Genomic DNA, 12663 nt, shown 5'->3' on the forward strand with positions numbered 1-12663 from the left:
AACAAGCGTCATAATCTTGGTGATTTTTTCGGGTAAGGAGTTGGCAACACATGCCTTACAAGAGAAATCCATTAAGGCGATCGAGCTCCAAATGATGGTTCGAGCTCCAAATGAAGGCCCAGTACCGGGCCACTAGGTCTACTAACAGAACATAACTCTGCGTTTCAGATTACATGTTGTTCATGTTTATTAACGGTATAAAATGTGAAAAAAAAAATTCAAGCACGGTTTTACCGGATCTGCTGGATCGAGCAGAAGAGTTTGCGAATGGTTAATAATAACAATAATCAATTGTTCAGATGTTCAGAAGTAACTGCAAATAGTAAACAATGTATGTGGGGAGGGTGAAAAGTTTTGAGCCTCACATGAAAGGAGTGATGATGCTAGGTAGTTAAAATTTTGGAGGATGTAAGGTTTGAGTTTTTTTTTGTTTTTTTAATGAATTGTCAGAGAAGAGAGTGGCCGACAGGGTCGTGATTCGGTACCTCTGTCGGAAAGGTCTCACTGCACAGGCTGCTTAGGTCCAGTGTGGCTTCACCGCACTTCCCCATCTACCTTTTCCCCCCGACCTGGCCCCGTCAGATTTTCATCTTTTCCCTGCTATGAAGAATTCACTTCCACACGGGTAGGGGGGGGGACGATGAGGTCATTAAGGTGGTCATTCAGTGGTGAGAGACTCAGGACAAATCATTCTACCAGATGACTGTAAACAAATGGCAGCACAGAATGCATAAGTGCATTGATCTGGGAAGTGATTATGTAGAGAAATCATAATGACAAACTGTAGCTCGAACACCCGTTCCCTGTGAGGCTCAAAACCTTTCACCCTCCCCTCGTATATAGAAATCGTCCACTCTTAACATTTAAAATTAAGCGATCACCCCTCCTTACTGTCGAAAATTAAGTGATCACCCCCTGTCTAAAACTAACAATAAATTTCAGTGAAACTAGCTGGAGGAGTTTACGCGCAACCTGTGAAATAAGATCGTTAATCCTCCCAGGGGTGCCCACAGGGGGGGGGGGGGGCTATGGCGCAGGTTGCGCCATCGAGATTTTGGGGGGGATTTTTTCCCTTCAAATAATATAAAATTCAACATTTTTATATTTTTCCACTCGTATATATAAAATTTTAAAACCTTAAATGCACCATTAGATGAAGAAAAGAAAGTGGTTAAGGGTATTATCGAAGGCGGGGGGGGGATATCCAACTCTTACATAATATTAGGCCTTAATTGACACGTGGATTCTAGGGGGGATTCTGAATGAATTAAACGTCTGAGGGGCAGTATCCAACTCTAGGTCTTAGATTATGGCGGGTATTTTAGTTAGAGGGGGATTAAGCATTAAATTGAGGCGGGTATCCAATTCTTGTGTATTACTATTGTCTTAGACTGTTGCGGAAATTGTGGTGTGGAGACTTAGAATTATTTTTTTGGAGGAGGCAATATTTACTCTTCAATGTCAATAGTAAGTCTAAAATTGCCATGGAAATTTTGGTGGTAGAATTGAGTATTAAATTTAAAGGGGGAGATAGGAAGCTCTTGATAAGTGGTATATCTTATATTGTCAAGGGATTTATCTAGTGGGGAGAGAGTTCGAACATTAAATTTTGGAGACTGTATTTAAAGATATGTTATCCATACGTTTTCGACCCCGAACGTGCCAAAAGAGAAGCTGGAAAACACTAAATATCTCGGGATCCTAAGAAAGTATTGGCACCCCATTAAATTTATATTCTTGAAAGCCTGCAAAGAAATGGATGCAAAAATTTTCTTGCTTTCTTCGCTCGCAATGATGTGTTGCTAGGATGCGTGTTTGGCGCTTTAATTAGGTGAATGTGAAGTTTTTGTACTATAGCTGCATTACAAGATAAGCAATATTCTCGATTATGATGAACGATTTTAGGGGCGCTGTTGAGTGATGGGCCCCCTCTTTAGGGAGGAGGGGCATATTACTTATAGTGTTCAGTAAAGCTAAGAGAAAAGTTACTTTCCGTAGACATGATTTTTGGGGGGATGCGCCATTGGCCTGGGGGGGGGCACCCCTGAATCCTCCACTGTTCGAGGAATCCCCCCTTAATCCGCCTCATGACTGGTTTGTAAGCGCTGGCCATAGATAAGAGACACTTGGTCACGCGCGCGCGTCGTACACATGTTGTTATCATTTATGACGAAAGCAGAGACGAAAGCGTCCTTGTGAATACACCGGATAATGTGTCTCCTCGTGAGAATGAGGAAGGAAGGAAAAAAGTCTCGCCACATATCAGACGGAAGATTTGATTCATTCGTACATTTGGCGCGTGGCAGACAAGTTAGCAGCGCGTTAATGGAAGTAGGTCGGTCTTCTTAACACCACGAAAGAGTAGAAGTGGACAAGTGAAAAATGGAGCTCGTCACGCGTGTGTCTGCTTCGAAGATGAACGAGGGGCCGAAATACGAAACGAACGAAATAAGTAAGTGTCATTGGCGCTTGTAATTTTACTTTCAAATGTGATAGCTGTCTCTATCAGGTGGTGCTGGTTCCTCTTGAAAACCCGCAGTATTGTGTGTTTGTTTATGGAAAGTTCACAGCCAGCAAGCTGTTCTTTCGTCATGCATTACTTCGATTTTCACAGGCACATCCAGACCGAACGTATTGAGAATAAGAATGCTTTGTTGTTGTTGATGTTGCACGAATTATTACAGCATAATCCGAAACTGGTGAATCAAGTTCATATTGCAAATTGTTGTATTAAGCCATGATCTGTGAACATTTTTCAAATTAAGACACTGATAAGCTCAAATTTGAATTTTAAACGTAAACTGTCAAATGTAAATGTGTTAAATCGATGGTTCTTAAGCTGTGGTCCGCGGATCCCAAGTTTTCTGATCTTTATCTTAAAAATAAATATAGAAATAGATTGGTGAGCGTCAAATCAGAACTCGGAATGCAGACTTTCTCATTCAAGTAACATTAGGCCATGCAATCATTTACGCTTTAACATTATTCTTATTATTGCTGTTGCAATAAAATGGGAATATTGTATAATTGTAATAAAAGTAAATGATTGCAATTTTTTAAAAATATTTAATGTACCCTAGAACTTCAAATATTGAGTTAAGGTAGTGATGCCGACTGAGCGAGAACCCATAAAAAAATTTCCCTGGCTCTGCCTACCCACTCCTTTTTTTTTCTGTTGCTGTCACTGAGAAGTCTTGAGGGTGTGCAACGACAAGAGATACCGGGCGGGTGGGGGGTTCGTGGTAAAAATATTTCACGATGTTATCTGGCAAACATTTGGCACATAGGTGTAACTTGTGGACAGTGGCGGCGGCGATTAGGAGGGTCGTGGGGGCAGTTGGCCCCCACTTTTGACTCCGCACTATGCTTAACCTTATGTATCAAGGGAAAGTAAACTGTCCTTCCCCCCCCCCCCCATTGCCGCCACTGCTTGCTGAGGTCCAGTTCCGACTTACCAACCGCCCCCTTTCCCCTTGAGGGTTCATTTTCAATCTACATGTTTCAAATTTTTCAGTTGATATATAATTTGCACATAAGAATCCCGCAAATAAAATCCTAGTTAGGCGAATACTTTTGTCCACCCACGAAAAGAAATCAACGCTGCTATAAATCTATGTAATGAAGTGGATATATTTGTACTGTAATCATACTGAAATATGTTATATGTAACAATATGACATGTTCTATACTACTGTAGATAGAAATATCAACAATGTAGTCCACAGAACGAGAATAAATTACAACCACTATCACGGCCATCCTTTTGAAGAGAGCGTGTCACATGATTTAGAAGTGTGTCGAAAATTGCTTTTGAAGCGAGACGAATCCAGCCCACAATGCTCCATCCTCCTCCTTTCCAGTCAATTCACACCGTGTTGCTTCTTTCCATTTTGTTACCAGCATGTTTGCATATTTCGTAATTCTTTCGCCTTTACATGTTTGGCATGCAGAGCTATCTTGGCAGATATCCCACTCTATTTTCTCCTTCGGTCAGTCTTCATAAACAAGAGAAACGCACACTAGGCCAGGGAACCAGCGCAACACAACAAAGAGTGCGTTACCATTGTCGTCGTGGAAGGAAGGCCGATGGAGAACGGAAAGGAAGCAGGTGAATCGAAGACGATTTGGGCTATTCACCCCCCCCCCCCAATCCCCTTTTACCAAGGCGTGTGCCCCATGTGGTCAGTAGGTTCATCGCACGCGATGTTTTTGTTCGGTGAATTGACTGTTTGAACCGGGCCTGAAAATAGCCATGCCGACACCATTCTGCAAAGGAAGCAGTGCCAAAAAAAGCGCCGACGTCCCATAACAGCGCTAATTACATGTCTTTTCTAGTGTGATTAGCTCCTAGAGTGCACTTTTTGTTTTCCGAGTTCACCGTAAATAGCTCGATCGTGGCGATGCAGCTGTTTTCCTTCCGCTTGGTGTCAAAAAGATTCGCGAGTGTGGCGATGAAATCCTTGTAATGCTGTTGTCGCAAAAATCTTGATAGCTTGGTGTCTGCTTGCATGGAATATTCAATACGAAGGAAGTCGAGTCACATTGAGTGCATCATAATGTTCCGTGAGTATGGCAGAAGGATGCAGTTACAGTAGATAATAGGCTTACGGTGCAATGAAACTATTATTTATTCAGGAAGTGAAATTGTGTGCGTCAGATTAGAGGTGGGGTCTTCCTGCATCAGAATTGTGCTTCTTTATTTAACAAGAAAGATAAGTTGTTTTAAATTCAAATGCACGTTACAGGTAACGGATTTTTACGTGCAAAAGGAATATTGTGTGTCAATGCATATTTAGCTAATGAAAATTTGAACTTAGAATTGTGAACAGTTGCAATTTTCATTAAACAAGCGACTCGCCTAGCTAAATAAAATGCATTAGGTTTACATAACATCAATTGCAATGCAAATTACAATAAAAAAAAATGTGCTTTAGATGTTATCAAAACAATGGATTACCAAACTTTCTTTTAACTGTTGAAACGTAAATCTGTTATCCCGAAAGACAAGATTTATATTGACTAAAACTGCGTTCTATTGCCCATAACGTAATGATATTTATGATACAGTGGAACCTTGATAATTCGAACCTCAACATCTCGAATTCCTTGATAAGTCGATTTTTTGTAATCCCCCTTGAATTGTCCATATCACTCAATACTAATTTTACCTCAACTCGAATAAAACCTTGATAAGACGAATTTTTGTACAGTTTATGGAATGCCGGTAGAGCTCAATAACTCGAAGTTTTAGTTGCGCGTACGTACAATGTCAGGTGATCAACAATCGTGTCGGGACATACGTAAGTAAACTTTAGACCTCTATAACTCGAAGTCGGCGAGTTTGGCCCTCAATAATTCGAACCTTGGTAAGTCGAAATCCTTGATACATCGATTTTTTCTGGCCTCCCCGATGGCGCAGTGCTAGCGTCGTCGCCTTGTAATCAAGGGGTCCCGGGTTCGATTCCCGGTGGAGGCACGTAGTGGTTCGGATCGCACTTTAGACTGTAGGTCCAGTCCCGATTAGCCTCACTGTGCATAAAGTGGACTTAAAACAACAAACCGATTTTTTTAGCCCCCCCCCCCAAGTTCGAGTTATCAAGGTTCCACTGTATTTGAATACGCAATTGATTTCACCGCGGAAGCTTGAGCTTGACAAGAATGTTAGAAAAACAGGTGCATTGTCTGTTGTCAAGATCTAAAATAAACAGAGTACAGATGAATGGAGAACCTTTGATATTTAACACAAGATATGCGAAATGTACGTAGTAATTGCATAAATATGGAATGGGCGGAAAATCTTTGACAATGTAGAAATTATATGTAAAAATATGGAAAATAAAAATTTCATTTTTCGAGTTTACGTGCCACGATTCACAAAGATAATGCAAAATAACATTGATTTTAGCATCACATGAAGATATGTACGAGTGTATTATACGTATCTTTTCGTATTTGCAAATAAGATATACCCGTTCCTCGCTAAGGATAAAGTCAATGCCTCTGTACAGTGGGTATGAGCTTCTATCTCGTCCATAGTGGAAGTGATGTGACCAACACCATCCTCCGGCTGCTCTTCGAGTCTTGGTCAACCACGGGAACCGAGTCCCGGACTCGCTTGAGGCAGTCAGACGTCCTATCAACTGGACAATCACGGTTTTATGCCATGACGAAGACTCGTAAGGTGTCCACACATTCGCGACTTTATCCACAGTGCATATCCAAAGCCAAAACCCCTGTGCAGTGGCGTAGCAATGGGTGGGCGACCGCCCGGGGCCTCGCGTCTCGTGGGGTTGATACAGAAAATGTATTAAATAGAAGTGAGGGGGGAAAAGGATGGAAAATACTATTTTTTGTGGGAAATAAAATTAAAACATTCTGTTTTGTCTGGCTTTAAATTCTAGTTAAACGTTATAATACAGCGTGTCCACAAAACACTCCTCGATTTTATTTGGTTATAAAATGAAAACTTTGAGGAATATTGTGTTCATTTTTTGGGTAAACGTGTAAAAACTCATAAAAGTTTCATGTGATTGAATTTCATTACAGACACTCAATGTGTGCCCCACCTGTCACACGGCAAACATCTAGGCGATAATCGAGCTCATTCCAGACTCTGGAAAGCATATCGGGCGTGATTGTGTTTACAGCTTCTGTGATTATGTCCTGCAGAATTTCAATGGATGCAGGTAGGGGAGGTACGAACACTATGTCTTTGATATACCCCCACAAGAAAAAATCGCAAACACTAAAGTCCGGTGACCTAGGAGGCCAGGGAAGAAACACCTGATCATGGCGTCCAGCACGACCTATCCATCTGTTTGGCAGGACCTCATTGAGAAAGTTACGAACGTTACGATGCCAGTGCGGTTGTGCCCCATCTTGTTGGAAAAGGTAGTCACCTACCTCAGTAAGTTGAGGCATCAACCAGTTTTGTAACAAATCCAAGTAACTGTCGCCGGACACAGTTTCGCCTTCAAAGAAAAAAGGACCATAAACTCTCTGTTCAGATATGGCACAAAACACATTACACTTAGGAGAATCACGTTGTATCTCCAGCGTGGCGTGGGGATTCTCCAATCCCCATATCCGCACATTGTGTCTGTTTACCTTACCATGCAGGTGGAAGGTTGCTTCATCACTGAAAATGATCTTCGACAGAAGATTGTAATCATTTTCCATTAACTGCTGGAGATCCGAACAGAACTGCTGTCGCTTTGGACGGTCTTCAGGTTTTAACTTCTGCGCCAGTTGCAGTTTATATGGCTGAAAGTGCAAGCGTTTTCGTAACACCTTGCTAATCGTACTTTTTGGGATTTGTAGTTCAATACTCGCTCTGCGCACTGACTTTTTGGGGCTCCGAACAAAGGTTTCCCTCACACTCTCAACAACTTGCTGTGGGACTGTCGGTCGGCCAGAGTGCCCTTTCCGCTTGTCACAGATGCACCCTTCTTCGACGAAATCCTTGTACCACTTCAAAATGGACTTGTTCGGAGGTGGTTCCACACCAAATTTACGCCTGAACGAACGTTGAACAGACACGACACTCTTTGTTGTGTGAAATTGTAACACACACCAACTTCGTTGCTGTTTTGAAAGCGCCATCTTGAATTTACTGCCCTCTAGCGGAAAAATTGGTCAATTTCACAACCTGTAGGGAATAAACAAAAATATTTTGAGTTACTACACCTTCTGACACCATACTTACAAACATATTGCAAAAAGTTTTCATTTTATAACCAAATAAAATCGAGGAGTGTTTTTGTGGACACGCTGTACTTCAAATCAGGGGCGTAGCATACAGGCGGGCAGGCTCTAAGCCTAAGGAAGCCCGGAAAAAGTGAAAATGATTGTCATATTTTTAATTTGAAACATTTACGCTAAAATTCAAGATAATTTGCGTGCACATTTTTACCCATTTATTCCTTTCTCGAATAAAAAGCAATATGTCTTGTCATTTCTTCTTTCTCTCGACCTTGCACTCCCAATTTTAATATGTTAACAATAAAGCACCTCTAACTGCCACGAAGCAAGTGTGAGGGATTTAAATGCTTGGGTTGTTTGCAACTCAAGAAGGCAATGGATAATATAAGAAGTTCTTATTTCCTTCCTACAGCTTCATATTTCAGCTCCAGGAAAACAAAGAAAGATATTTTTAGGATGAGTGAAATTATTAAATACCATTTTCTTCAGTAATTTATTATTATTTAAATATGATAATTTGCTGACGTATCTCTGTTGATTTTGTGTCTAATCACATTGAGATTTCAAATTTAAAAACTGATGGGTGGGGGGGGGGCTCGCATTCTAATCTCGCCCAGGGCCTCGCGATATGTTGCTACGCCACTGCCCCTGTGTGGCAACCACTTGGACCAACATCCCCCCGCCCCCTTTTTTTTGGTCGATTTCTCACATCCTGATTTATCTTAGGGGCAGTGAAGGTTCTACCGAACGACGGGTGAAATGTTTTTTTTTAAAAAAATACAACCTTTAAGTTTAGAACAATACCGTTTTACATTGAAACCATCTACTTTTTCAATGAGCCGGTGCCTAAATGGTCAAGGATGTAACTTTATTTTGTTATGAAGGGCATAGAGTGTAGTGCACCAGTGTGCATAATTTTTTTTCGTATACGAGGCCCGACCAAGCCTAAACTAAGTGGTCACGGAGGACTGCAATTAGCAGGTATCATATCAACAGGGACTTCCTTAAGTGACACAGGATGAAGGTTTCATAATGGGGAAAACTGGTTACCAGTCGCTATATTTGTGTAGTTTTCTCGTCCATAACCTTTTGCATGCTAAGAAAACAAGAAAGGCAAAGAAATTTAACCTGCCACCAGTTATGTAATTGTGTTGTTTTTTTTCGATTTCGATACCCAGTGGAGGCACATTGCACAGTGATTTGTATTCCACTTTAAACTGTAAGTTCAGTCCCAATTAGCCTATCTGTGCATAAAGTAGACTTAAAAGAACACATCAAACAAACAAATAAATTATTTAAATTAGACACACACAGAAGATGTATTACGTACATTTTTCAGCGAAAAATGCAAGCTCGACCAGGACTCGAACCCAGTTCTCTGGCATACCGTGCTATTGCTCTACCACTGAACTACCGAGCCACCTGGCTTCGCCCGATTTTTTGCTGTCGCTGTTTTACCTGTGTAGAATCGTCATTTATAAAGTTTAAATATGCGAAGGAATATAGTTGGAAATTGATAGATTTTGATCTCGTGTTTCAGTATTGGTTTGTATATTTTTGCTCAGTAATGTGCGTTTCCTAAGAGCAGAAGAAAGCAATGTGCCACACCCATGTTTACTCGGTGTTTTCATTAAGAGGATTAAAGAAAGTAACAGCATGATAGGTTCTCTCTTGGGATCCATAAACGTGCTGTGCAGTGAGGATACCATATTATTAAATAACATGTTGAGGTTTTAAAATAGATCTGTCATATCGAACACAGTTGAGTTCACTTGGCAAGCTGTCTGTGCCAAGAAGAGTATCACATACTTGTTTGATTGTTAATAAGGATGGTTTATTAACATGACTTCTTCATTTGGCATTATATATTGTCTAGTTTAGCATCTACCTATTCTAACACTTCATCTTCATGTAAATCTTTGCTTATTTTGCTCAGTGCTGGCCGTGGGTGGGTGCGGGACCAAGTGCATGCAAAGCTTTTCAGAGTTCTGGAAAATTTTAGTTTATTAGTCTGAAGCTGAGGCGTACAATTTAAACATTATTGCAATTAATAAGCTATTAATATCTATGTATATGTTTTGTATAATCACATTAGAGCAATAAGCAGAGATGTAGGAGACTAATAATAGTTTCTAAATTAACATTCATTTTTATTTCAAATGTTGCAACGTCCGTTACAAAACGTGATCAGTATGAAACTACTATTGCAAAGTGTCAATTTTTAATAATATCCAATAACATTCTCTATCATAATTCCCTTTTGTTTGCTTTTCATGCATTTTGATACTGTAGTGAATTTAATTTTTTTCTATAAAATAATATTTTCAATTCATGATTTTATACTTAATTAAAGGAATAGTGCACATTAGCTAATTTTTATTGAAATAGTAGAACAATTTTTGTACGTTACTTAGTTTAAAATATGATTGCAGTAATTTTGTATATTTTGAAGTATGTCAAAAGAACCCAGAAAGTCTAGGAAAATCAGATTATTTACTTAATTGGAAGCACCAGGATCCTATAAAGTGTAAACCTTACACATATTTTTTTTTATCTGGCATGGGGCCGGCATTTATTTTGCTCATGGTATGAATCAAACTTAGGGTGTGGCAATGCAACAATGCTACGCAAAGAACCAAATCAGAACCTAAAACTATACTGTATCATGCAACTTATCATTGGGTGCATCAAGTGCATGACTACTGTTTTTTTCCTTGCATTCGAGACTGGAGCCAGCATTTTTTTTTTCAAATAGCTCCCCAATTTCCTTCACGATGCTGGGTTAACACCAAAATTTTGGGATATCTCCCACCAGGAATCAAATCTGGGACCACTCACAACCAATGCAAGAGTGCATTTGGCTACAGGAACCCAACCAAATTGGAACCAACAGAAAATTAAAGAAGTAGCGTACATCCCTCTGGTACCAAAATGAGTGGGGGTAGAGTAATGGTTAGCACATTGGATCGGTATTAATTCTTAGATCCAATTTAAGTTCACCTGAAGACAAGAGAAGACATTCTCTCTTGACACATGTTAGAATAGATAAATTACAAATTAGGCATTGGTAATATTCAATTTAGATTGTATGTTAATGCCTTGATGAGGTGGTTGGATTCTTTCCTGCAATTTATAGCCTTATTTGTTAGATAAGCAAGTAGATTGGAAATAAGAAAACAAAGCAAGTATCCTTGGGTTCCATTTCCATTGGGTGCACACACACACATTCCAGTAATTCAGCTGGAAGTTTGTTTCAGATTAAACTATGCACTAATTAGAATTTAGAGCAAACTTTCCAAAGCTTCATGTAAAATTGTGGATTAGAGATTTTCTATTGGCAAAAGATCTGTTCTGTTAATGAATTAATTAATATTAAGGGTGTATTGATTAAATTTCTACCAATAGCTATATCAAACTGATCATTTAGAAATGTAGAAAAAGCAATATACTGGTACATGTAATTTGCCTCAAATGGTTACCCTCTCACCTTTGTTGTGGACCTTTCCCTGTGGGAACCCCCAAAATTTTGGTGTTGACCCACCATCATGAGGAAAATTTGCCCTAGAAGGGTTGTTGCTCCACCGAGTTCAGTTTATTCATATGAAAGTAACAAGATGACAAGAATTGTACACTCAAATATTAAGTTGGCAAAATAATCGGCAGTTTTCTCAATATTCCTGTCACTTTCAAGAGGTTAATTAGCATGTATGTTAGCCTGTGTAAGTGAACAATTTGCCCCTCATTGTGTGTGTGCGTGCATATATATTAGTACAGTTGTACTATCATTTTATTTAATATTAGGTGTTGTCCTGCATGCTGCGTGTATATTCATGAGTGTGTACTAATTGTATTTACAATCATGTAATGTTTCTTGTACTTTTTAAATCTTGCAGTATTACTGGAAAAGGTAAGCCATTAGATCTGTTAGTAGTTGAATTTGCAAGTATAAGGGCCATCGGCAAGCAGACTAACTAAACATCTATAATGTCGTCCAGTTAAAAGTAGAAGAGATTCTTTGCTGATATTAGAACTTTGGAGCTTGAGGGCTGTACAGTGTTGAGTGCCAAACGTTGGACAAGCCAGTCCTTCGTTTCTGAATGTAAATGTTGATTGAGTTTGTGTTTTAAGTCCACTTTATGCACAGTAAGGCTAAGGGGGTCTGGACCTACAGCTTAAAGTGGAATCTGAACCACTATGTGCCTCCACCAGGTATCGAATCTGGGACCCAGTGATTATAAGGCAATGACCCTTACCACTGCACCATTGAGGAGGCATGTCACAAGTGAATCAAAAACAAAATGTCTCAGTCAAAAGTTGTTCTTCCCTAGTAGTGCAATAGCTAACACAGTGATATAAAATATGAGAGCGCATTACGGTAGCCCTACTCCCACTTTCAACTGTCCAATTAGCCCATCTGAACACAAAGGGAAATTAACCTTTTCCAAACACAAGGCGAAGTTTGAAATAATTGAAAACTATGAACCAATATTAACTAACTGTGGTGCAACTGTGAGTGTGATGTGTACTAAACATATCTAATTCCATTGCTGCTGTAAGCTAGCTTTTCAGACTGGCGTCCACTACTTTTTTTTCATGTAGTTGTCTAATTGGCCTCATGATGTTCAATCAATATTGAAATTTTGGGAGTTCTCACTAGGGATTAAATCCGGGAATGTTTGCACCAAAGGGGAGAGTGTTACGATATGCCTCCACAACATTCATATAGCAATGAGCAAAATTAATATCAGCTGCAATGAACTTCGTCAGGTTGTAGTAAAAACGAAAGCCAAGTATTTACCTTACTGAAAGGTTTATTCCTTATATACTGGATTCACAAGGTACAATACAGTTTTAATATTTTCAACTAATATCTGGGTCGGTATTTATATTTTTTCCTGATGACATCTGTTGCCTTGTTGACTTGAGATCGCCAGAATGTTCACAACTTGTTTGTTGACTTGA

General features: G+C 39.6%; 1 protein-coding gene across 5 annotated transcripts in view; it reads left to right on the forward strand.

The window, feature by feature from the left end:
* LOC145990989 (band 7 protein AGAP004871-like) overlaps window positions 1–12663 on the forward strand; it is an 86501-nt gene that overhangs the window by 41172 nt on the left and 32666 nt on the right. The window contains exon 1 of one of the 5 annotated variants that reach the window (XM_083126623.1): window positions 2213–2452. The exons of 3 other annotated variants lie outside the window; for them this stretch is intronic. In XM_083126623.1, the coding sequence (XP_082982749.1) occupies window positions 2383–2452 (70 nt within the window). In that variant the 5' untranslated portion in view covers window positions 2213–2382. Of the gene's footprint in view, window positions 1–2212; window positions 2453–4034; window positions 4109–12663 lie in introns of those variants that run through there. One more of the 5 variants, XM_083126625.1, reaches the window with a different exon arrangement.

Source organism: Lepisma saccharinum, chromosome 8 (genome assembly GCF_977018435.1).
Source record: "Lepisma saccharinum chromosome 8, izLepSacc3.1, whole genome shotgun sequence".
In the NCBI taxonomy this organism is placed as follows: domain Eukaryota; kingdom Metazoa; phylum Arthropoda; class Insecta; order Zygentoma; family Lepismatidae; genus Lepisma; species Lepisma saccharinum.